The sequence below is a fragment of the Castor canadensis genome, chromosome 6 (assembly GCF_047511655.1).
Source record: "Castor canadensis chromosome 6, mCasCan1.hap1v2, whole genome shotgun sequence".
Lineage (NCBI taxonomy): Eukaryota > Metazoa > Chordata > Mammalia > Rodentia > Castoridae > Castor > Castor canadensis.
Window position 1 is genome coordinate 78076188 of NC_133391.1, and position 27148 is coordinate 78103335.

Sequence of the window (27148 nt, forward strand, 5' to 3'; positions counted from 1 at the left end):
TGTAGCTTAATGAGGAAGAGATTGTCTTAGAAGGAACAAGTCATTTCCGCTTTGTCACAAGAGCCCCATGCCATTTTCTTTAATAATTAAAAAAAAACACAGCAGCCACTATTTCAGAAGAGAAATCTTAGGTGTTACTCTGTTTCTTATCATTATCATGTACATTTATTACCTGAATCATGACCATGGTTTCTTCTATGTAGTCCTCATATATCAATTCCTTCGGCTGCAATTGGATTTTCTTCAAAATCAGTTTATTTGTTCTAAACAGTGAAACATTTAATGATTCTCCATGAGCTCCACCACATTAACAGACACCATGACAACCAAGAAGTAGGTGACTGCACTTCAGATTTTTGCCTCATAGAGCAAATGCAGAACAGTGACCTCAAAGGAGCTTGGCGCACCAGAAACACATGTTCATGGGTTGGTGCAGAATGTCTACTTATGAGTCACAAAGTTGAGCCAAGCTTCTCAATTAAGGCTTAGATTTGCAAAAGCCAGGACTGAAACCACCTTGAGACCCCTATTCTTCCCTATGTCAATACTATCAAAACAAGCCTTACTGTGAAAGCAACCTCCAACAGAAGTAGTCAATAAAACATCACCAAGGCTATGAGGAAAACTAACACCATGAAAATCAGACTCAACACATAAAAGAGTCATAAGAAATAGAGATTCAGAAGAACATGGAAAGAGCTTAAAAATAAAATATATCTATTTTACTCAAACAAGAAAGGAGGAAATAGCAATTATGAGATAAGTACAAGTTGCTATGAACATATGCCCAATGAAAATTTAGAAAAAAATGAGAGCCATTCAGACAAAAAAACGCAGTGAACTATATGAATCTTGAGTTAGGGAACAGAAAATAATCAGAACATCAATAATAAAGGAAAAAATACAAAAGAGCATAGAGTACAGCTAAGAGACTGACAAATAGACTAACAAACTTTTCATCAACAGTTTGGAATATAAAAAGAACAGAAGCAAAATTTTCAGCCTGTGATCAAACAAATTACTGGTTAACAATAAGTGTTAGAACTAGATTGTGAATATTTAATATTTTATTTAAATGTTTAAATATTTTTAATTAATGTGTCTATGGAGAAAAAAGAAGGAAAGTGCATATTTTCTAGAATTATGTTTTGAAAAAAAATTAATGACTAGCTATTTGGAAGTTTTTAAACTCCTTGAGATTTTGCAAATTTCTTTATTTTTTATACCATATAAACTAACAAAAGTTCAATAGAAACACCAGCTAGAGACCAGGAAATTTAAGTATAGATTTCAAGAAGTTAATCTCATGAACAGAAAGGTCTTGCTTTCTGTTTGATTATTTTGTTCCTAAAATCAAAGATATGAATGAACTCAAATTGGAATTGAGTTGGAGATGAATACATTACTAAGTAATTTTTTCCTTCTTAAAAATTTTTTTTGGTAGCACTGGGATTTGAACTCAGGGCCTCATGCTTGCTGAGCAGGTACTCTATGACTTGAGCCGCTCTACCAGTCTGAAAATAATTTTTTCAATTTCACTAAAAGTAGCCATATGATTTGATGTTATGGTTGCAGACATATTTTATGCTTAGTTGTAGCTAATTTACACTTTCATGATGATATTGTTATCTTTTCTTTAATACTTCCTATTCTTGTACATCTTCTTTTCATTACAATGTTGCAGGCAGAATGCTGATGTGGATTGATAGTTTCTTTCCCAACAGGTGCATAAATAATCCTAAATCATGTCAGAATGCAATCTGAGGAAGGGAGCCAAGGCAGGAAGAAAATATTTCCTTCCTAAGTCACCATATATATGGCAAATAGATCTTAATTGTAAAGTAGTATTTGAAGGAACACTATTTCTGTTATAAAACATTTAGTGATCATACATCTGTGTGGCTTCTTGAGATTAAAAACGGATAGGGCTGGGGCAGGGAAAAACAGGCAGAGTGTTTGACAAGTACGAGGCCCTGAGTTCAAACCTATTTCCCTCCCTCAAAATGCTCTCAGGTCCTTACATTTACACCTGAGAATTTACAAACAAAACTGTCATTCTACCACATGTCCTGCTAATAATGTCTCATGCAAAATGGAAAGCACACTTGGTGTTTAAAATGGGTTAGGTTTAATTTTTCCTCACTTATCATGAATATCTTTTGGGCACCTTAAAGAGTAGTCACCTAACAGTAATTTGCTGTATTTGTCCACATTTTTGCCCTTTACAAGCATATACAATATCAAAATATTAACAGCAATGTGTTAACTACAGAATGAATTAAATGTTTCATTATTATTCAGGTACTATACTCCTGAAAACATGAATTGCCAAATCTTAAAGAAAACACATTCTCATGTATCCTTACACATCATTAACTATAGACAAAGCTGCTTTAAGAACATTTTTAACAATAAATGGAGAAAATATACTATATATACAAAAATGGAGTTTTATTTAGCCATAAGGAAGAATGAAATTATGTGGGTTGCAGAAAATGGATGAAATTGGATTCAGCTAAACAAGTCAGACTCAAAACACCAAGTATCACATGTTTTCTATCATATGTGGAATTTAGTGGGGGGAGTACTTGCAAGGAAAGGGGAACTATGAAGGATGTGGAAGAGAATACGGAGTGCTAGCAGGGATGAGAAGATAATAAGGGCATGAATATGATCAAAGTATGTAATATGCACGAATGGAAATGCTACAATGAAACTTCTTTGTACAATTACTACAGTCTATTAAAAATCAAAGGTGAGAATTATAAAGCACGTTATGTTGATATACTCAACAGTATCAATTATGAAATTGATGGTTTGCAACTCTACATTCTTTTAAAGGCAGATTTGGAAATGAGCTCTTAAATAAGCAAATTTGAAATAATAACTAAAAACAATGAACTTATTTTGCCGCTCTGTTAGTTAAAAAAAAAGAGGATTTAGACTGCAATGGTAAGATAGGAGGCAGATGAAAAAGGAAAATATGAACACATTAACAAATTACATACAAAGCAAAACGAATCAAATGTTACCTTAAGGAGAGATTTTTGATTAGAAAGAACACATCTAGAGTCAGCTAATTAATTTTTACATCTTTTGCTACTAGGCACACAATCTGTTCCAGAAATTGGTATTTTGCAAAAGTTCTAAGTGTCCTAAATCAGACTACTGGGGACAATTGGTTTCAGAAATTTGAACTCATTTGTCCCAGTACCTCCCATCAGACACACTTCATACTGGTAGCTGTGGGACAGGGTCCCCGCACCACTGACGTCCACCTGGTGGCCCGGAAAGTGGCCCTGGGGCACCGCACAGCCAGACAGAGAGGCCGGCCTGCTCCTCCTGCACAGCCGCACCGCCACGAACACCAGCACACACAAGAGGAAGAGCGACGACACCGACGCCAAGGCCACCACCAGGTGCAAGGTGAGCGCGTCGCCCCGTCCCTGCTCGGCCGCCGCTTCCTGCAGCGGCAGGTAGGGCTGGGAGAAGCCATCCACCAGCAGCACGTGCAGCGTGACGCTGGCAGACAGCGGCGGCTCGCCATTGTCCCTGACCAGCACCAGCAGCCTGTGCTTGGGCGCGTCGCGCTCGCTCAGCGGCCTGGCGGTGCGCACCTCGCCATTGTGCGGCCACACGCTGAAGAGCCCGGGCTCCGTGGCCTTGAGCAGCTGGTAGGACAGCCATGCGTTCTGGCCCGAGTCGCCGTCCACCGCCACCACCTTGGTGAGCAGGTACCCCGGCTCGGCCGCCCTGGGCAGCAGCTCGGTGCAGGGCGCAGAGGCGTTCTGCATCGGGTACAGCACGAAGGGCGAGTTGTCATTGGCGTCCAGCACCAGCAGGCGCACGAGCGCCTGGCTGCTGAGCGCGGGCGAGCCGCGGTCGGCGGCGCCCACGCGGAACTCCAAGGCCTGCAGGGCCTCGTAGTCCAGCGGCCTCAGGGCGAACAGCTGCCCGCTGTCCGCGTCGATGGCCACGAGCGAGGCGAGGGCCAGGTGCGGCTCTGGGGGCGGCAGCAGCGAGTAGGTGAGCTGGGCGTTGGTGCCCGCGTCCCTGTCTGTGGCGCTCACGCTGCCTATGTGCAGGCCGGGGCCGTTGTTCTCGCGCACCCGCAGGGTGTAGGAGGTGTGCGTGAAGGCCGGGGCGTTGTCGTTCACGTCGGACACCTGCACGCTTATGCTGTGCTCCGTTTGCAGCCTGGGAGTCCCCATGTCTGAAACCGTGATGGTGATGTTGTACTGAGATGTGCTCTCTCTGTCCAATGGCCTTTCTGTCACCAGGGTGTAAAAGTTCTTGAATGTGGGCTTTAAGAGGAAGGGGAGATCGTTTTGGATGGAGCAAAGGATTCTACCATTGTCTCCAGAATCTAAATCGGACACACTGAAAATGGCAACCACAGTCTCTGGGGAGTTTTCTGGGATGGAGCTGGTGAGCTTCGACATGGTCAATTCAGGGACATTGTCATTGACATCCAGCACCTCTATAGCAACTGTGCATTTTCCTGAAAGACCCCCAGTGTCCGTGGCTACAATTTCCATATTGTAATATCGAGTAACCTCGAAATCCAACGCCCTCTTCAGGCGCACTTCTCCTGTTACTTCGTCTATTACAAATGGTTGAGAAGTGTCATCACTTTGAAACAGAGCATAGGAAACACTTCCATGCGATCCTGCATCTAAATCTCGGGCAGAGACAGTGACAACTAGAGAGCTGAGGGGGCTGTTCTCAGGAACCTGTACCTCATAGAGCGACTGTAAAAATTCGGGGGCGTTATCGTTGATGTCCACGACTTCAATGCGGACTGTGGTGGTCCCAGACCTAGGCGGGGCCCCACCGTCCAGCGCTGTGAGCAGTAGACTGAGCTCGGGCTGCTCCTCCCGGTCCAGCGCTCTGTCCAGCACCAGCTCTGGGTATTTTCTGCCATCTCCGCGATTATGAGTGACAACATGAAAATTGAAGTTGGGGCTGATTGTGTAGTTCTGCACAGTGTTGCTGCCTATGTCAAGGTCCTGAGCTGTTTTCAGAGGAAACGAGGTTCCTGGCTGGGCGCTTTCTTGTATTTTTAGGAGCATTTCTCTCTCTAGGAACTCTGGAGAATGGTCATTTACATCTGTGAGCTGCACATCAACTTGAAAAAACTGCATGGGGTTTTCCAGTAAGAGCTGGAAGTGCAATAGACAGGGTTCTGTCACCCCGCACAGGTCCTCCCGGTCTAGTTTTTCATACAGAAGCAAATTGCCGGTCTTTACATCAAGCTGCAAGAGCTCTTTGTTCCCTTTGTAATGGATTCGCGCGCCGCGAGGGGCCAGCTCCCCCACCCTGAGCCCCAGATCTTTTGCCAGGTTGGCCACAAGATAGCCACTATCTGTTTCTTCTGGCATGGAATATCTAATTGCCTCAGAGCCAGCCTCCCACCAAAACAATAGAATAGCAAGAAAAATAACTTGCCGTGTCTGTGGTGTCTTTGCCAGCGCAGTCTCCATAGTTCAGAACCGGTCCAGAAAGTGCAATCCGTATTCAATCCACCCAAATGATTTGGTTAACGATCCTTGAATTAAATATTATTCACCGAATTGCTCTCTGAACTATGTCTTCTCTGAAATTCTCTCCTCTGGATCTTACCTAAAATGCTTCCTTCCTTTAAGGAGTTTTGGGTGTTCTGATTGCTAGCTTAATGGCGTCAGGTTTTCTCCAGCGCGCTTTTATTCGCAGTCTTAGCCTGCAGCGCCACCAAGTGTTCTTGTTTACTATTGCACGTAGATTTTGCCATTTCATTCCAAACTGTAACATGGTTGTGTATCAACATCCTTTAAGTCACAGAACTTCCTCAGTTTTAACTCCTGCCCTCAGTGATAGAAAATGAACGTTTTCTGAGTTATTTTCAGTTGAAGCAATATTTTCAGAGCAATCAAAATGATATCTAACAAAAAAACCTTAAGAACATGAAGAAATTTCTTTTGTGAGTTTATCATTTGATTATATTCAAGAAATTAATGCAATAGGTATCTAAAAAACTTTTAAGTTTTACAGAAGTAACTTTTGTTTTGAAGAATACAGCTTCAAAGGGACACTGATCATAAGTGTACAATCCTGTGAATTTTCATAAAGTTAATACAATGTTATGAGAATACCTTAGACAAAAAAAAAACTTTAAAAAATCCAAGAAATCCCCTCCTACCATTGTCTGGTTACTACCTTCCTCCTAGGAGATAAGCAATATTCTGACTGTTATTATCATAGACTATTTATGCAAATAGTCTTTTATAAAAATGTAATTACAGAGTGTTATACTTTTGTGTCTGTTGCCTTTCATCCAACATCATGTTTGTAAATTTTATCTGTGTCATGTTCTAATTTCCTTTATTCTCATTGCTTCATATTATTCCTCTATATGAATTTATCATGATTTGTTCATACATTTTCAATTGATAAAACATTTTTCCAGTTTTGACCCTTGTTGAATAGTACTCTTATGAATATTCTTATATATGTCTCTAAGTGAACATTCTATGTATTCATGTTGAATATATTCAGAGGAATTAGATTGCTGTGCATTAAGGTGCACAGCACCTTAATCATTGTGAAATGATTTTCAAAAGTAATTGTACTAATACCAGCAAAGTGTTAGAGTTCCAGTTGCTCCACCTCCTTGTCAACATTTGATGTTGTCTTTTCCTTTTTTCATCTCTCTAATGAGTAGGAATTACATCATATTGCAATTTTGATGAGCATTTCCCTAGTGATTAGTGAAATTTGAACATTTTCACATTCACTAGTCATTAGGATGCATTTTTGTAAAGTTCTTGCTGAAGACTTTTATACGTTTTTCTATTTGGGCATTTGTCTGTTTGCTTATTTACCTGTTGAAGTATCATCAATATTCTGAGTATAGGCCCATTTTTCAGATAAATGTATCACAAATACCTTCTTCCATTCTATTCCTTTTTAAAGACTCTATCATGGTGTAAATGATCCATAAAACTTCTTCAAAGCAGCCTGATTTGTCAATATTTTCACATCTGGTTAGCACATTTTGTGTTCTGTTCAAATCTTTGCATACTCCAAGGTCACAAGAGGTTTTTATGTGATTTCTTTTCAAAGATTAATTATTTTAAACTTCATATTTAAAGTTAAAATCAACTTAAAATTTTGCAAATAAGTAATGTTTTTCCCAAATGCACTATCTATTAAAAGTATGAGCTAGTCTTTATTGTTTCTGAGTTGTCATCATCATCATTCAGTAATTAGTAATTGCCTGCTCGAGTACTCAGTTTTTTTCTCTTTGTTAATCACATCATACCACATTGGCTTAATTACTGTAGCTTTACCATAGGTTTTATTATGAGACATAAGTCCTCCATTCAAAAAATTGTCTATTTTAAAGAGTGGTTTTAGATCACAGAAAAAAAAATGATCAGAAGGTACAGAGACTTCCCATATCTCCCTGCCCCCCCCACATGCACAACCCTCCCCAGTATCAACATCCCCCACCAGAGTGGTATATTTCTTACAACAGATGGATCTATATTATCACATTTTTGTCACTGAGTCTGTAGTTCAAATTAAGGTCCCCTGTTGGTGCTGTATATTCTCTGGGCTTAGACAAATTTATGATAAAATGTATTCTTTAGAGTATCATACAGAGTAGTTTCACTGAAAAAAAAATCATTATGCTTTATTTATCTCTTCCTTCCCCTAGAATTCTTGGAAACCACTAATTTTTTTACCATCTCCACATTTTTGCCTTTTCCAAAATGTCTAATAGTCAGAATCATAGAGTATAGAGTCATTCAGATTGGCCCTTTTCACCTATTACTATGCATTTAAGCTTTCTCAATGCCTTTTCGTGGGTTGATAGCTCATTTCCTTTTGGTGTTGTATCACAGTTTACTTATCCATTTGCCTATGGAAAGACATCATGGTTGCTTCCGAGTTTTGGCAGTTATGAATGAAGGTGCTATAAACACCCCTATCCAAGTTTTCAGTGGATATAAAATTTCAACTCCCTTGAATAAATACTAAGGAGCATGACTGCTGGATCACATAGTAAAAGTGTGCTTAGTTTTATAAGAAATTGCCAAACTGTCTCCCTTAGTGGCTGTACGATTTTTCATTCTCACCAGCAATGAACAAGAATTCCTGTTGCTCCACATCTTCCTCAACAGTTGATGTTGCCATTGTTCTGGGGACTGGCCATTCTAATAGTTGTGTATTGATACCTCATTTCTCTGATGGCATGTTATGTGGAACATCTTTTCAGATGCTTATTTGCCTATCTTGATTGATGATGTGTTTGTTAAAGTCTTTGGCCCATTTTTTTGCATGAAATTGTTTTCTTATTATCAAGTTTTAACAGACTATATATTTTAGATAACTGTCCTTTATCTAACATGTCTTTTAAAAATATTTTCCACTAGTCTGTGCCTTGTCTTTTCATTTGCATGGTAGAGTCTTTTGCAGGGCAGAAAAATTTAATTTTAATCAGGTTCAACTTGTGAATTCTTTCTTCCACGGATCATGCCATTGGTGTGGTGTATTCAATTTTATTCTTTTTCAAGAGTATTTTTATTATAATTATCTTTTTGTATTTCATATAAAATTTATATTCAGCTGGCCAATTTTTATTAAAAATTTGTTGAAAATTTGTTTAGGATTTTATTGTTTCTATAGATTGGAGAATTAACATTCCTATCCTTGAGTCTCCCAATGAGTGAACATTGTGTGCCCTTCAACTTATTTGGATCTTCATTTTTCCTCAAAACTATGTTACAGTTTCCAGTGTAAAAGTACTATAAATATTCTATTAGATTTGTGTCTAAGTATTTTATATTTTTGGAACTATTGTAAATGACATTTAAATTGTACATTTTGGGTTTTTGTTGCTATATAGAAGTACTACTCAGATGTGTATGTTGGCTTCATATCTAGTAATTCTTAACTTCATTTGTTAATTCTGATATGGATTGTAGAGTCTTGATTTTTATAGATACAATTTGTATCTTTTTTAAGAGATGATTTTTTCCTTCCCTTTCAATTATTGTGTCTTTTATTTCTTCTTCGCCTTATTCCAAAAGTTGGAGCTAAGAGTGAAACACTGAAGTGGTAACGATGTTTATCCTTAGCTTATTCTTGATTTCCAGATGAAAATTTTCAATAATTTAATCTTAATGATGTTTACTGTAGGTTTTAAAAGGCATTCCTCACATTCTCTTCTATTTTCATTTGCTAACAATTTTACCGTTAATGTGTACTGAATTTTATTGAGGAACTTTTTTTTTGGCAGTACTGGGGTTTGAGCTCATACCTCACACTTGCTAGGCAGGACCTCTACCACTTTAGCTACTCCGCCAATCCTTTTTTTGTGTTGGGTGTTTTCAAGATGGAATCACAGGAACTATTAGCTCCAGCTGGCTTCAACCACCATACTCCTGATCTCTGCCTCCCAAGCAGTTAGGATTACTGGCATTAGCCACCAGCGCCCTGGCTTGAGTGACTTTTTCTGCACCCATTGGGATAATTGTACGGTTTTTCTCCTTTACCTATTAATATCGTGAATTACATTGATCACTGAGTTGACTCACTGTATACCTAAAATAAACCCTATTATCTAATCATTTATTGTTTCCTTCTTATTCTTTTCTGCCTTTTTGTTTATTTATTTATTTTGGTAGGCTGGGGTTTGAACTCAGGGCTTCGTGTTTGCAAAGCAGGCACTCTACCACTACAGCCACACCTGCAGTCCCTTTTGCTCTGGATATTTTGGAGATGCGGGTCTTTTGAACTACTTGCCAAACCATGGCCTCAAACCATGATCCTTCCAATTTCAGCCTCCCAAATAGCTAGGATTAGTCACGAACCACTTCAATTTGGTTATTTTTTAAAAAGAAAATTTCCATGTATGTTTATAAAAGAGACTGACTTGTCATTTTCCTTTGTTATGTCCTATTTAGATTATGCTAGTGTATAGCCTACTCAGGTTATGCTAGTACCTACATGATTTGAGAGATGTTTTCTATCTTCCTGTTCTTTGAGTTCATGTAAGTGGATACTCATTCTTACATAAGTACTTGGAAGAATTTACACTGTGAAGTAGAATAGTTTTTATAGCATCTTTAATTTAATAGATTTGACTAATTAGACAATTTCCATTTTTTTCTTCAGATTTGGAGAATTAGGGTTTTAAAGGATCTTTTATATAAGTCATCAAACTTACTGGCATAAAGTTGTCCACACTATTCCCTTTTATATTTTAAAGATGTCTGTAGGATTGACTCTCCTTCCCTCACTTCTAATATTGGCAGTTGGCGTCCTCTATTTTCTTGAATCATCTAAGAGTTTTAAATTTTATAAATCATTACAAAAACCATCTTTCAGCTTTAGTGATTTTTTTTCTCTTGTATATGTCTCGTATACATTTTTTCACTGTAGCTGAGGTTTGAACTCAGGGCCTACACCTTGAGTCACTCCACCAGCCCTCTTTTGTGATGAGTTTTTTCAAAATCGGGTTTCTTGAACAATTTGCTGGGGCTGGCTTTAAATCCTCCTGATTTCTGCCTGCTTAGTAGATAAGATTATGGGCATGCGTTGTTTTTTTCTACCTTCTTCAGACTGAAATATTTGGGGATTTTTTGGTTTTTTTTTTTTATTTCTGTTGTCAAAAAGCATACTGAATAATTTCAATTCTTTTTTAAAATTGAAGCTTGCTTTATGACACAGAATATGGAGAATTTTCATAATATCCCATATGCATATAAACAGAATATATGCTTTAGTGTGCTCTGTATGTGAATTTATTTTTATGATGTTACTGTTATTCATATCTTCAATATTTCATGTGTATGTGTGTGTGTATATTTTGTCTTCTTATTCTATCAGAAACAGAGGGTTTGTTTTGCATTTGGGTTGGTTTTGAATTTGTATTCTGCCAATTTAATCTTTTAAAATTCACAGTCATCTTTTGGGGGAGAATATTCAATCTTAGAACTCATATTTCTGGTTTATTTACCTTCTCATTACTATAAGGCACCCATCTTCATTACTAGTAATATATTTTGATTAATGCCTCCTTTGTCTTATATAAATGAATAGCTATACTAGGTTTATCTTGGCTAATGTTTGTACCATACACTTTATTCCACTTCTCTCTCTCTCACATACACACACATAGTCTGACAAATTTGGTTGTTTAATCCTATTAGAATTAATATCTGATATTTGAGCATCTATGCTTGCAATTTATTTTCCCTTAAGTTTTGTTCTTTTGGATTATTCAATACAGCATTTGTTATTTAATATTTATTTCCTACATTTAGCTTTCTAGTTAATCTCTTTAGAAGTTATCCAAGAAATTTCAGCATGCAGTTATAGCATCTTGTTCTATAAGAATGTAATACAATTAATTCAATTATTAGTGATAGCACTTAGAACCTTAGAATTCTTTAGCTATATATCCCTGCCTTTTGAATTATTGCCATTATGAATTTAAACCTCACATAATCTTTAATCCTTTAAGAAATCATTATCATTGCTGTGCATAATCTATATTCAATCAATATTCATTTGTTACCCTTCCTGTCACTTTTTATTTCCTTTGGAAATCATGTATTTTTCAGGATTGCTTTCCTTCCATCTAATGAATTTCACTAAAAGTCTTTCTTTAAATAAAGGTCTGAGTTTGAGTTTTTGTTTGTCTGAAAACTTCATTTTTGAAGGCAATAGAAATCTAGCCTGATAATAGTTTTCTTTCATGACTTAAAAGAATTATTCCTTTGTCTTTTGCTCTCATGGTTTATGTTAAAAATGTTAAAGGGACAATTCTCCATTTTACTGAGAGTCCTTTAAATGTAATATATAATTCTGGGGCGGTGTACTGGGGGCTTCTTTAAACTGAGGGCCTTATGCTTGCTAGGCAGGTGCTCCACCACTGGAGTCATAGCCCTAGTTCATAGTTTTTATACTATTGATCTTGAAGGGTTTTTTCCATTTTGACTTTGGTCTCCAGCAATTTTCCTATCATATGTCTAAATTGCTTTATTTTTATTTACCCTTTTTTTTCTGAACATATTGAAGAGTTAAAGACTTTTTACCAATTTTGGAAATTTTTGGTCATTATCTCTTCAAATATTGTTTATTACCCATTCTTATGCTATCTTACTCTTCTAGGATTACACACGCACGTGCGCACACACACACACACACACTCTCTCTCATGTATTAGATGATTAGATGGTTTTATTATATCCCATATATCAGTAATGTTCTTTTCTATATTTAATTTTTTCACTGCTTCTAGTTGGATACTTTCTAATTATCTGTCTTGTACTTACTAATTCTGTATCCTTTATATCTGACATCAATTTTTCAATTTTCCAATTCCTGGTATAATTTTCTTTTTACATAATTTCTCCATTGTTCCTTATTTTTAACATATTATACATACTTATTTTAACATCTTTGCTAGTTAACTCTAATTTATGGATTTTCTAGACAATTTGTGTTATGTTTTATTTTCTCTTGGTTTTATTGAGATCATTCAGTTTTGTTGGTACCTTTTCAATTTTTACTTACTGGAGACTATTTAGTAAAAAGATGTCCAGGATCAAGTTACTATCTTTCTCCAGGAGGAGTTCACCGTTCCTTCTGTTGGTTGACAGAACCTGTCTAATCAAATCATCTTCTTTAATCCAAACAAGCCCTATGCAGTTTCTTTGCAATGCTGATAAGCACAGAATTTTCAGTGGAGAATTTAGTATGTTTTCCATGATCCTTTCCCATGGCAGGTCATAGCAAAAAAGAAGAAGAAGAAGGAGAAAAAGAGAACCTCATTCACTCTCTGCTTTTTTGTTTTAGAATTTTCCACTTAAGTTTTTAGTCTTCTTCCCTGGGCTGCCCTGAGTTTGGAAAGTGTCCTGAGAGGGAAAACTGGCCAAGATTTTGAATCCTCCATTGATGCCCAAGGCTTTCCCACTACACTGTCCCTGTTAAAATCCTGTTCTTTTCTCTAGACTTAGCAAATTTCCTTGGAGTAAGACTGACAGTAGTGCTCAGTTCTCATCCCCACAGACTTTCCTTCTCAGAAATCTTAGTACATCCAGTTCTTATTACATCATCTTCTTTCTGTTGCTTTAAAGAGATTGTTTCTGACCTTTAACCAGTTTTATTACTGCTTTCTGCTACCAGACATCCAACCAATTCTACCAAATATATGTATAAATTTTAAGTTTATACATAAAAATATATTTTGTAGCTCTTGATCAAAAAAGGAGAGAGGATCTTAAAGTGATAAAGGTTACATTGCTTTCAGTAGAATTTCTGCCCTTAGAATACCATACAGACTATGCCTAAAAACAACAGCAAAAGAATTGTAAAAGATCTATTTATACTAGAAGCATTTAAAACATCTTGGAATGGGTGTTATTAGCAAGATATTTGGCCTCGAATCTATATTTTTGTTCTGTAACCATAGAAATGGTATATTGTATAAGTTATACATGTTATGAATATTATTTGGACCATGTTTGCTACTAAATTCTAGTAACTGAATTTTTCAAAATATTGATCTATACTAGAGTCTGCTGATAAGAAATGGTCTATACTTATGAACACAGAGATGGGGTTGATTCTGTGTGTTTATTTTGCCAGCAGCATTTGGGCGATTATACAAACTGAACTTTCCTGGCATAAACAAAAAAGTGAACTTGAGCCAGGCATAGTGGCCCATGCTAGTTAATCCTAGCACTTGGGAGGTTGAGGCAGGAGGATCACAAGTTTAAACCCAACATAGGCTACACAATAAGACCCAGTCTCAAAAACCAAAACAATAACAAGAAGAAATGAACTTGGATTTTTATGGCATCGAAATATATTAGTGAAAACATCAACCAGATGTATTACTTGTTGTCATACATATTTCTGGCTGAGCATGTAGCTCAATGGTAGAGTACTTGCCTGCCATGCTCAAAGCCTTAAGTTCAACTCCCAGCACTGCAAAAAAAAAAAGCCTTTTCATTTAAGTAGCTGATAAGTAATGGAGAAGTCATTAAAGTTGACTGCTAAAGTTATGTTTTGTATATGTTTTATTTAATTTTGTTCTCTATCTCTCATTTCAATGAAGGCTTAAAACTACGTGTCAAGAATAATTTAAATGGTCAATAATTTTTCTTTTGTATTACATTACATCCAAATAATGAAGAGTAATGCACAGAGAAGAACAAGTACTTAAACCTCAGTAGAATGATATTTGAGATTTTAAAACAAATATAAGATTATAAAATATGCTCTTAAATAGCTCATACTCTGCCAAAAGTTCAATAAAGTTGCTTTATAGTCATATTCATATCAGTTGAAGATGTTAGAAGTCTTACTATCAGCTTACTCAGCTCACTGAACATAATGCATAATGCTTATTCTGTAAACTCTGTAATTCTGTAAATTCATTACTGTTCTAATCTCTTCTGGAACAAAATTATACTATTTTATGCAAGTGCAGATTCAGTTTGGTTGAAAAATTATGTTAACTCAGAATGACTGTTATATTAAATAACACAACTGAGGATTGTTAAACATTAATGAGGAATCATTATTTTGCCAACAAATACTGTCCATATCTATTTTAGTAAAGTAAAAATTCTGAGAAAAGCAACAACCAGAACTAAATAGAACAGCCAAAATTTCGAAGAAATTTCCTATTTAGAAATGTGAGAAGCTGCAGGAAAATAAAACCAATCCACACGGTAACTGTACTTGGACTTGTGAATATCAGGTAAAGGAAGGAGAAGGAGAGATATGACACCTTCATGAGTCCTAAATTCTTTGGAAGAATCTGGGGCATAATTCAGGTTCTGAAATTATTTTGTAAAGTATTATGTCAATGATTTTACACTGAAATTTACTAAATAAGAAGATAAATTATGCGAATTTTTAAAAAACTTTCATAAAATGAGAATTACTTAAAATTTCTAAATCAGTATTTGTATAACACAATGTGCTTGGTAAGTAGCAATTAAAATAATCTCTGGCTTATATAGTGCTTACATCGGGAAGAGTAACAGCCTTGTGTATTAATGTTTTAATGAAGTGCATGTATAATATGGGAGAAATAAGAATGCGAAGTTGAATGTTCATGGTTATTCAGCAGCTAAAGCTGCTAGCCAACCCGAAATGTCAAAGTAACTAAGAAAGAATTACAAATACTGTGTGTTGAAAAGGTGAACTTCACAGTTAAAGACAGTTACCTCAAATAGACAGAAAAATCAAGATTTCATCAAAATGTCAAACTATTTAACAAAACACTAAGACGTTCACGTCAATAAAACATTTATACTACTTGAGTAATTTATTGTTCTGAAATATCACCATTACATAAAATGTAGAGAAAACATGCACTCAATAGCCAGTAAAACTAAAAATGCTAAGAATAGTTAATGCCACTAAAAGAGAACACTTTTGGTGCTGTCAGGAATTTAGATGGATTTAGAGAAGTGGTAAGAAGTAGACAACGTAATGTGTTAAAGGCATTGCAATGGGAAATTTGCCAAAGTTAATGAGATTCACTGAAACAAACACAACCCTTAATTGAACACAGCACTATTCCTACGGTTGGGATTTTCCTTAACTTCTCTCCCAGCGTCCTCAATCAGTAGCTTTGGGAGTACTGGCTGCAGGAAGTTGAACTCACCAGTCCCAGACTCTCCAGTCAGACACACCTCATACTGGTAGCAGTGGGACAGGGTCCTCACACCACTGAAATCCACCACGTTGCCCGTAAAGTGGCCCTGGGGCACCGCACAGCCAGACAGAGAGGCCGGCCTGCTCCTCCTGCACAGCCGCACCGCCACGAACACCAGCACACACAAGAGGAAGAGCGACGACACCGACGCCAAGGCCACCACCAGGTGCAAGGTGAGCGCGTCGCCCCGCCCCTGCTCGGCCGCCGCTTCCTGCAGCGGCAGGTAGGGCTGGGAGAAGCCATCCACCAGCAGCACGTGCAGCGTGACGCTGGCAGACAGCGGCGGCTCGCCATTGTCCCTGACCAGCACCAGCAGCCTGTGCTTGGGCGCGTCGCGCTCGCTCAGCAGCCTGGCGGTGCGCACCTCGCCATTGTGCGGCCACACGCTGAAGAGCCCGGGCTCCGTGGCCTTGAGCAGCTGGTAGGACAGCCATGCGTTCTGGCCCGAGTCGCCGTCCACCGCCACCACCTTGGTGAGCAGGTACCCCGGCTCGGCCGCCCTGGGCAGCAGCTCGGTGCAGGGCGCAGAGGCGTTCTGCATCGGGTACAGCACGAAGGGCGAGTTGTCATTGGCGTCCAGCACCAGCAGGCGCACGAGCGCCTGGCTGCTGAGCGCGGGCGAGCCGCGGTCGGCGGCGCCCACGCGGAACTCCAAGGCCTGCAGGGCCTCGTAGTCCAGCGGCCTCAGGGCGAACAGCTGCCCGCTGTCCGCGTCGATGGCCACGAGCGAGGCGAGGGCCAGGTGCGGCTCTGGGGGCGGCAGCAGCGAGTAGGTGAGCTGGGCGTTGGTGCCCGCGTCCCTGTCTGTGGCGCTCACGCTGCCTATGTGCAGGCCGGGGCCGTTGTTCTCGCGCACCCGCAGGGTGTAGGAGGTGTGCGTGAAGGCCGGGGCGTTGTCGTTCACGTCGGACACCTGCACGCTTATGCTGTGCTCCGTTTGCAGCCTGGGAGTCCCCAGATCTGAAACCGTGAAGGTGATGTTGTACTGGGATCTGCTCTCTCTGTCCAGTGGCCTTTCTGTCACCAGGGTGTAGAAATTCTTGAATGTCGGTTTTAGAACGAAGGGAAGGTTGTCTGGAATGGAGCAAATCATCTTCCCATTGTCTCCAGAATCTCTATCTCGAATTCGGAAGATTGAGACTACTGTCTCAGGAGCATCTTCTGGGATGGCGCTGGTGAGTGAAGATATGGTGAGTTCTGGGGCGTTGTCATTCACATCCACCACCTCTATGACCACAGTGCCTTTCCCAGAAAGGCCTCCTCCATCCCTGGCCTCAAGGTCCACATGGTAAGATTTGATTTTTTCAAAGTCCAATTTCTTCTTCAGTCGGATTTCTCCAGTGACCTCGTTTATGGAGAAAGTTTGCTGAATTTCCTCGGATGCTTGCCACAGGCCATAGGAAACAGTCCCGAATTCCCCAGCATCTGCATCCCTAGCCAAGACGCTAAGGATTGCTGAATCCGCAGGGCTGTTCTCCAGGACCTGCACCCCATATGGGGTGTTCACAAACTCGGGAGCATTGTCATTGACGTCCATGACCAGGATTTGAACCAAGACTGAGCCAGACCTTGGTGGGGACCCACCATCTACCGCCATGAGGGTTAAGCTGAACTCAGCCTGTGCCTCTCGATCCAGCGCTTTGTCCTGTACCAAGTCTGGGTATTTCTTGCCCTCACTGTGATTTCGAGTGAGAACGTGAAAATGAGAATCAGGGCTGATAGTGTATTTTTGAATCCCATTGCTGCCCACATCCAAATCCTCGGCTAATTGCAATGGAAATACAGTGCCTGGCTGACTATTTTCCAGTATTTTCAGGAGCACTTCTCTATCCGGGAACACTGGAGCATGGTCATTTATGTCCTGGATCAATAATTCTCCTTGAAAAAATTGCGCTGGCCTTTCCAGGAACACTTGGAAATGTAGTACACACGGATCTTTAGAACCACACAGGTCTTCCCGGTCTAGTTTCTCCCTCAGAAGCAAATCTCCAGTCTGAAGATCCAGCACCAAATGCTGCTTGTCATCGTCAGACACCACCCGTGCTGACCGGGTGGCCAGTTCCCCAATTCCCAGTACCAGCTCCTTGCTCAGATGGGCTACAAAGGAGCCGCTCTCTGTTTCCTCTGGCACAGAATAATGAATAGGCTCAAAGTGAACCAGAGGCAAGAACGCGATTAAAACAAAGACTATCACTTGCCTGTTTGGATGATTTTTCTCTGTCTTCTCCATCTTTGTGCTTACATCCAATTCTTTCAGGAATCTCAAAAACACTTGAGACATTGAATTCGAGTTTCTTGCTTGGAGGAATTGCCACAAAATTTCTTTTAATTTTGAAGTAATTTGATATATCGGTGATCAAACCCTTTTGAAGCTCTGTATTCCTTGCAGAGCTTCTTGCTCATACAAAAAAAAAAAAAAAAACCTATGTCTGGCAATACAGAGTAAGTGAGCTCCTTGGGAGCATTACTTGTATTCACAATCTTAGCCTGCAGCACCACCCTGCGTTCTGATTGAGAAAGTAATGTTTTCAAGGCAAAGCGCCTTTGGTATGTTTTCAAATGAAAGCTATTTTAAAAAGCATGTATAATATTTTTAAAATTTGGCATTTGATTATTGTAGATAATGAGCTAGAATAATTCTGAGCACAAAGTGAGAGGGACTAAACTCTGTTATGACAGACAAAACTATAACCCCCTCCCATCTTTGGTATAGATAAGATGAACAAAGCAGCAGGACATGACTCAGACACGATTGCAGGGGAAACGTGCAGGATGTGAGCTATGTGCAGGACGTGTTCTGCCTGCCTGCCCAATGCAGATAAACGAAGTATGCTTGTTACTGTTCTGTTGCTCAATAGGCTGAAATGAGGGGGGATGTTACAAAATCATTGGTTAAGAAATGTGCGGGTTTTTCATTGTAATGGCTGGAAATGGACTATATAAGCTTTCCCCTAAGAAGACTGGGGGTCGAGCTTTCCTGACTGGACCTGCGTGTCCATACTGGAGCTCGATCCTGGCTAGCCAGTTAAATAAACTCTGCTTTGGCAATTACCTTCTCGGCTGGCTTTCTGTCTCTCAAGGGAATAGGATTCCCATCCCTTACATTTGGAGGTCCCACCGAGATTTCATTTTCTCTCGAGAGACAGAACTTAGCCGCGAGAAAGCAGGGGTGATCCCAAGTCCTAGGCGTTGGGAGGGGATCCAAGACCCTCATTTGGAGGAACTTGAGTGTTCCATTTGGGCCGCGGCGGGGATTCGACCAATCCCCAGGGAGTTCTATTCTGAGAATTTCATTAGGAGGACCGCAGGGTCCTGCCGGGAGAGGTTCTCCTCTCATTTGGGCTCGAGCATTTTAGGAATCCTGGTGCCAGGTGAAGAACTAATTGAGCTAGTTGACCAACCACCCGTCAAGTGGACGCCCTTCGGCCTGATATGCAAGCGGGACGGTGAGGAGGTTGAATGGGGTGCGCACCAGTGTGAAAGAAGGACCGGTCCGAGCGAGTGCTGGAGAGTGTTGTGTGTGTGTGGAATTATTGTTGCCTTTACCCTTTTTGTTCTATCTCTCTTGGTGTTTGAGTCTCCTTCCACAATGGGACAGGGACAAACAACCCCAAAGCCTTTGATCCTTTCTCACTTTTCAGAAGTTAAAGAAAGGGCCTTAAATGCGGGTCTAGTCATCAAGAAAGGTAAGTTCAACACCTTTTGTTCTGCAGAATGGCCCACCTTCGGAGTCGGATGGCCTACTCAAGGTTCCCTCTCTCTAGACTTGATCACTAAGGTTAAGGCAGTTATTTTCCCGCCTGGCAAACGAGGCCATCCAGATCAAGTCCCTTATATTATGGTTTGGGAGGATCTGGCGAGGAACCCCCCCCCATGGTTAACAGCTTTTCTGGCTCATCCCTCCAGTTCGGCTCCCGGGGCTAAAACCCCAGTCACGCCCGCCTTGGTCATAAAGGAGGAGGAAAAACCTCCTCTTCCCGGTCCCCAGAACAGGACACCTCCCTTACCATCTCCAGTTTTACCAGAGAGTTCCCCCCTTTACCCATCCCTCGCAGGGGCAGAGAAAGATCGGCCGCCTCCATATGACTCCCCCTGGCCAAGCCAGTGCCCCAGAGGAGGAAATTTCCTCATCCTCTTCAACAGGACTGGCAGCAGGAGGAGGAATAGGTGGAAGACTTCGCCCCTGAGGGGTTCGGGAAAGGGAGGGAGAAGATGGGCCCTCCTCATCAACCCAGGGGGAGGAAACTGTCCCTACACTTCCAGTCCGGATGGTAGGCCAAGGGGGACCGGGAGGGGGGCAACAGTTTCAGTACTGGCCCTTCTCCTCCAGTGATCTATATAACTGGAGGACGCAGAACCCACCCTTTTCAGAAGACCCCAAGTGTCTCATAGATCTCCTGGAGTCCGTCATGCATACACACCGTCCCACTTGGGATGACTGTCATCAGCTGCTCAATACTCTTTTTACGACAGAGGAACGAGAGCGCATCCTCAACGAAGCAAGGAAGAACGTCTTGGGGGATAATGGGAGACCCACAACTCTCCAACCGGCCATAGACGAGGCTTTTCCCCTACGCCGCCCTGATTGGGATTTCGGGACCGCAGAAGGTAGGGAGCGTCTTCGGATCTACCGCCAGACTCTTATGGCCGGTCTCTGAGCGGCCGCTAGAAGGCCCACCAATTTTGCAAAAGTGAAAGCAGTCGTTCAAGGGGAAAACGAAAGCCCGGCCAGTTTCTTAGAGCACCTCTACGAGGCATACCGTCAGTACACCCCTATTGACCCTGAGGTGGAGCTCCACCGGTCTGCTGTGGTGCTCTCATTCATTAATCAGGCAGCTCCAGATATTAGGAGAAAACTCAATAAACAGGAGAACTTAGGGGAAATGACCATTAGAGAGATGCTACAAATACCAGAGAAGGTCTTTACTGCTAGGGAAACTCTGGAAGAAAGGGAGGAAAGGAGGAGAAAGGAAGACAGGGAAGCCCAGGAGAAATCGAGAAAGGAGGACAGGGAGTTCCAGGCTAAGGAAAACCGAAAGCAACAAAGAGAACTGGCCCGTATTTTCTTAGCGGGTGTCCGAGACTCGCCCCAGGGAGGGGGCCACTCCAGGACCCCGGATAAGGAACACTGTTTTTACTGTAAGGAAACTGGGCATTGGAAAAGAGAATGTCCTAAGTTAAAGAGAAGAAGAAGGTTTGAAAGGAGACCGGGGGACAGAAGGGAAAGGGAGCAAGTAGTAGAGCAGGCCAGAGTCCTCCTAGCTGGAGAAGAGGACTGAAGGAGACGGGGCTCGGACCTCCCCGAGTCTTGGGTAACAATACATGTGGAGGGGAAGCCGATGGGATTCATGGTGGATACTGGCGCCCAGTATTCGGTCTTAAACAAGGCACATGGACCTTTGAACAAGGAACGAACAAGTGTCGTTCAGGGGGCCACCGGTACACAGTTATGTACATGGACTACCAAAAGAAGGGTAAACTTAGGAAAACACCAGGTCACACACTCCTTCCTGGTTGTTCCTGAGAGCCCTGCCCCCCTGCTCGGTCAGGACCTACTCACCAAAATTGGGGCCCATATCCATTTTGAATCAGACGGAATAATTGTAACTGATCGAGAGGGGAGCCCAATACATGTCCTGACCCTATCATTGGTTGACGAACATCGCCTGTTTGAGAGTCAGCCAGAGTCAGGGGGGGACATGGCCCAATGGGTAAAAAGATTTCCCATGGCCTGGGCAGAGACTGCAGGAATTGGGCTCGCCAAACACCTCCCTCCCGTAGTTATACAATTGAAGGCTTCCGCTCTTCCCATTCGGGTAAAACAGTATCCTATGCCCGAGGAGGCTCGAAGAGGCATAGCCCCTCATATCCACAGGCTATTAAAGGAAGGAGTACTGCGGCCTTGTCGGTCTGCCTGGAATATACCTCTGCTCCCCGTCCAAAAGCCGGGAGGCAAGGATTATAGGCCTGTGCAAGACCTGCGCAAGGTCAACGAACGGACGGAGGACATTCATCCCACCGTTCCGAATCCTTATACCTTGCTCAGCCACCTACCCCCCTCACAGGTGTGGTATACAACCCTTGATCTGAAAGATGCTTTCTTCAGCATTCCATTGTCAGAAATTAGCCAGCCGCTATTTGCTTTCGAGTGGCATGAGGATGGGGGCCAATCTGGACAACTTACTTGGACCAGACTGCCGCAAGGATTTAAAAATTCTCCCACCCTGTTTAACGAGGCCCTGAGCCAGGACCTGGAACACTTTCGCCAAAGCCACCCACGAGTCACTCTATTGCAGTATGTTGATGATTTACTGTTAGCGGCAGAAACCCGAGAGGAATGCAACAAGGCTACCGAACACCTGCTAACGGAATTAGGTGAGCTGGGATATCGGGCGAGTGCCAAGAAAACCCACATCTGTAAAAGGTCAGTGACATATCTGGGTTATCGGATCGCAGATGGGGCAAGGTGGCTTACTGATGCCATGAAACAGACTATTTTGGCTATCCCATCCCCCACATCCACTAGGAGAGTAAGAGAATTCCTAGGCTCCGCAGGATACTGCAGACTCTGGATTCTGGGATTTGCAGAGATAGCCAGACCCTTATATGAGGCCACCAAGAGGCTCCGAATTGGAGATGGGGGGAAAGAGAACAACAGGCCTTTGACCAGCTAAAGAATGCTCTTTTACAGGCCCCTGCCTTAGCCTTGCCAGATCCCACAAGACCATTCACTCTATTTGTAGATGAAAGAAAAGGGGTAGCCAAAGGAGTCCTGACCCAACAACTGGGCCCCTGGAAGAGACCTGTGGCATACCTTTCCAGAAAATTAGATGCAGTAGCAGCGGGATGGCCCCCTTGCCTTCATATCATAGCGGACATCGCCATGCTAGTGAGAGAAGCCGATAAATTAACTTTTGGACAGGACCTTTGGGTAATGGCCCCTCACCCGGTGGAGGGAATCCTTAAACAACCCCCCGGGAAATGGATGACAAATGCCAGGCTCACCCACTACCAGGGGCTCTTGTTGGATTCCCCTCGAATCACATTCACAGATCCCGTAACCCTGAACCCTGCCACCCTGTTGCCTAATCCGGAACTACAGACACCTGTTCATGACTGCAAAGAATTCCTCTCTGAAGTTACACAGGCATGGGCTGACTTAAAGGATACCCCCCTGTCTAGCTGTGAATTAAACTGGTACACGGATGGAAGCAGCTTTGTCCAAGATGGAGTCCGAAGAGCAGGGGCAGCTGTAGTCGACCAAGAAGGAAATACGGTGTGGAGCAGCGCCCTCCCACCTGGAACCTCAGCCCAAAAAGCGGAATTAATTGCCTTGGCAGAGGCCCTGGAGAGGGCAAAAGGGAAACGAGTCAATATCTACACCGATAGTCGCTATGCTTTCGGTACCATCCATGTCTACGGGGCCATCTATCGCGAAAGGGGGTTCCACACAGCAGAAGGGAAGAATCTGAAGAACCTGACCGAGGTCCAGCGTCTATTAATGGCAGTGGAAAAACCGAAGGCAGTGGCAGTGATGTATGTCCCAGGCCACCAGTCTGCCAAGACACCGGAAGCAGTCGGCAACAACAGAGCAGATCAGGAAGCAAAGAGAGCAGCAATGGTGAGTCCTTCCATGGTCGCGGCTGTAGACGTGCCTGTCCCAGAGCTCCCTTCACTACCCCCCGACCAGAATACTCCACGGAGGATTTCACCTGGATGAGGGCCCACTCCCCCATTAGAGAAGGGCAAAACGGATGGAGAAGCGACCTGGAAGGCAAGTTAATTCTGCCCGAAAAACTCGGACAGTTCCTGTTGATTAACTTGCATAAGTCCACCCATTTGGGGCGGAGAAAATTGTTAGACCTGCTGACATCCGCGCAGCTCCGATTTCCGAACCAGACCGTAGCAGTCCGCCAGATTGTGGAAGATTGTGCCAGCTGCACAGTCATGAAACCAGGACGAAGGAAGGGGCACCATACAGGTACTTGGGAACGAGGGAGGACTCCAGGAAGAAGTTGGGAAGTGGATTTTACTGAGATAAAACCAGGAAAGTTTGGGTATAAATATTTGCTGGTATTCATAGACACCTTTTCGGGCTGGGTGGAGGTTTTTCCTACAAAGAAGGAGACAAGTCAGGTAGTAGCAAAGGCTTTGCTAGAGGAAATCATACCCAGATACGGAGTGCCCGAGGCAATTGGGTCAGATAATGGCCCGGCTTTCGTTAGTAAAGTCCTGAAGGGACTAGCCCAGGCTATGGGGGCAAATTGGAAGTTACATTGTGAATACAACCCCCAGAGCTCAGGGCAAGTAGAAAGGATGAATAGGACACTAAAGGAGACTTTAGCCAAATTGGCCCTGGAGACTGGCGTGATTGGGTGACGCTCCTTCCCTTGGCCATCTTCCGAGTCCGGAACTCCCCATATGTCCATGGGCTAACTCCCTTTGAGATTCTGTATGGGGCTCCACCCCCCATTATTCAAAGGACCTTAAGCCCGAGACTAGATGATCTGGCCCCAAATTATCGGATTACGTTACAGGCTTTAGCTAAAGTACAACAACAAATATGGCCCCTAATTCAAGCGTACCATACTGCAGAGAGGACCCCGAACACGGACATGGCATAGTCCCGGGGGATATGGTATGGGTTAAAAGACATCAGTCCAAAACCCTAGAACCTAGATGGAAAGGACCTTATGTTGTACTGTTTACTACCCCTACCGCCCTCAAGGTCGACGGGATTGCAGCATGGGTACACCATTCCCATGTAAGATGGGCACACCCTCCAGAGGAAAAACAGGAAAATTGGTCTGCACGAAAGCATCCAACAAACCCACTCAAGCTCCGGCTGGTGCGGGACCCTCCTGGAAGCGAAGGCGATGTCCCCTATTCCCCACAGCCATCGTAGGTACTCTACTGGTAATCCTCCAGGGTGTGACCGGAAACAACTCTCATCGACCATACAAACAGACCTGGGTTTTGAGGAGCGGAGACACCCACGAAGAATGGAACCTAACCTCGCACCCAGCAGCCACTCAATGGACTTGGTGGCCTGAACTGTATGTAGATCTAGAAATGGTATTGGGCACTTTCTACAACCTCCCTCAAAACCAGCAAGGGCATTATATGAGAAAAAGGGCATTGGGAGATATATCCTCTCTCCTTGACCGCCAGGCCCTCCGTTCCAACGGGTTTTTCGCCTGCCCGGGATATGAGTCCGGCGCATGGCACCGGGACTGTGGGGGTATAGAAAGCTTTTATTGCGCCCATTGGAAATGTGTAGTGACCAATGATGGTGAATGGAAATGGGCAGTGACCCCAGACTTGATTACTATGCAATTTGTTAAGCCCTACAACCGGTGGCAGGTAGAACAAGGGTCGAATTTAGTAAAGATCTCCTTTACAGAGAAGGGAAAGAAGGAGCGGAGATGGGTAAGCGGACTGACATGGGGTCTCCTGCCCTACAAACGGCCATGGAGAGGGGTCTTATTCCAGATATTGTTGCACCTTGAGCCTATCTCTAACCCTGTAGGACCTAATCCTGTGTTAAAACCTAATCCTAAGTCAAAACCAGAGTTGTCGGAAAGTCCAAGTTAGTTCCGTGCACAACCCAAAACCCCCAGACATTCCAAAGTATTGCTCCCAGCAACTCCCAAAGTTCCAAGATGACGCTTCCAGGGCCCACCACCACCATTCCCTTCACACCACCACCTAACCCCTTAGAAACCTTATTGCTTGCTACATTTAAGACCTTGAATAGGACAGCCCCTAATCTAACTGAAGCTTGCTGGCTCTGCTACAGTCCATCACCCCCTTTTTACGAGGCCATAGGGGTTAACTCCTCCTTTACAGTTAACGCCACTGTTCCTACAACAAATTGGGAGGCCCGACCCGCCGGCCTAACCATGGCTCAGGTCAGTGGCCGAGGAACTTGTGTAGGAAAGGTCCCAAGGAGGGATAAAAGGCTGTGTGCCACTATAAATGAGCACCCAAGCTGGAATACCTCCCATTGGATAACTCCGGATGGAGGTGCCTGGTGGACATGCTCACTAACTGGGCTGACTCCCCATTTGGCTGGATCAGTTTTTAACGCCTCCCGGGAGTATTGTTTGATGGTAATAGTGGTACCCAGGATCCTATACCACCCAGCCGAACATCTCATTCTTTATTGGTCTGATCGCCCTTGGACGAAAAGAGAGCCCATTACCACATTAACCATCGCCACCCTATTCGGGATAGGTCTGGCCGGGGCAGGCACCGGCATAGCCTCCCTGGTCACTCAACAATCAGGCCTCACCTCCCTTAGGGCAGCCATCGATGAAGACCTAGACTGCATTGAAAAATCCATTAGTCACCTTGAAAAGTCTCTAACTTCCTTGTCTGAAGTGGTCCTCCAGAATCGGAGAGGGCTCGACCTACTGTTCCTTAAGAATGGAGGCCTCTGTGCAACTCTAGGAGAGGAATGTTGCTTTTACGCCGACCACACCGGGGTCGTTCGTGACTCTATGTCTAAACTTCGGGAAGGTCTAGAGCAACAGAAGAAGGAGAGGGAAGCAAAAGAAGGGTGGTTCGAATCTTGGTTTAACCAGTCCCCTTGGTTTGTTACCCTTCTCTCTGCACTAGCAGGACCAATAATAGTCCTTCTATTACTGGCCACCGCAGGGCCCTGGATTCTAAACCGACTTATGGCTTTTGTCAAAGGTCGACTTAACACCATCCAACTTTTGGTCCTCCGCCAACAGTATCAAGCTCTTCATCCCCTCAAGGATGATTCCTCATTTTAGGTCCAAGAAAAGGGGGGAATGAGAGGGACTAAACTCTGTTATGACAGACAAAACTATAACCCCCTCCCATCTTTGGTATAGATAAGATGAACAAAGCAGCAGGACATGACTCAGACACGATTGCAGGGGAAACGTGCAGGATGTGAGCTATGTGCAGGATGTGTTCTGCCTGCCTGCCCAATGCAGATAAACGAAGTATGCTTGTTACTGTTCTGTTGCTCAATAGGCTGAAATGAGGGGGGGATGTTACAAAATCATTGGTTAAGAAATGTGCGGGTTTTTCATTGTAATGGCTGGAAATGGACTATATAAGCTTTCCCCTAAGAAGACTGGGGGTCGAGCTTTCCTGACTGGACCTGTGTGTCCATACTGGAGCTCGATCCTGGCTAGCCAGTTAAATAAACTCTGCTTTGGCAATTACCTTCTCGGCTGGCTTTCTGTCTCTCAAGGGAATAGGATTCCCATCCCTTACAAAAGAAAGAGGGCAGATCAGTCTCCAGACACATTTATCTGTGGAACTTCAAGAAGTCCATTTCCCCTTTGCATAATCCAACGAGGAGAGATGAGTTCTTACAAATGTCTGCATTTATCATAATAAATTATATCTTTTATTTCAAAGAATGTAAGGACTTATGGTGAT

At 42.8% G+C, this 27148-nt stretch overlaps 2 protein-coding genes across 4 annotated transcripts in view; both read right to left on the reverse strand.

The window, feature by feature from the left end:
• Positions 1–237: 237 nt before the first annotated feature.
• On the reverse strand, positions 238–5897 carry LOC109702589 (protocadherin beta-5-like). The gene has a single exon (XM_020187887.2). The coding sequence runs from the start codon at positions 5481–5483 to the stop codon at positions 3156–3158; it is 2328 nt and encodes a 775-aa protein (XP_020043476.2). The 5' UTR covers positions 5484–5897; the 3' UTR covers positions 238–3155.
• A 9450-nt stretch (positions 5898–15347) lies between these two features.
• LOC109702590 (protocadherin beta-4-like) overlaps positions 15348–27148 on the reverse strand; it is a 37589-nt gene continuing 25788 nt past the window's right edge. The window contains exons 2-3 of one of the 3 annotated variants that reach the window (XM_074076830.1): positions 25430–25435; positions 15348–17588 (exon numbers count right to left, since the gene is read on the reverse strand). In XM_074076830.1, coding sequence (XP_073932931.1) covers positions 15570–17588; positions 25430–25435 — 2025 coding nt within the window. In that variant the 3' untranslated portion in view covers positions 15348–15569. Of the gene's footprint in view, positions 17808–25429; positions 25436–27148 lie in introns of all 3 variants that reach the window. The other 2 variants (XM_074076829.1, XM_074076828.1) reach the window with 2 other exon arrangements.

Excerpts from the sequence above, each read along its gene's own strand:
- LOC109702589 (XM_020187887.2), bottom strand. The coding sequence starts at position 5,483 with ATGGAGACTGCGCTGGCAAAGACACCACAGACACGGCAAGTTATTTTT.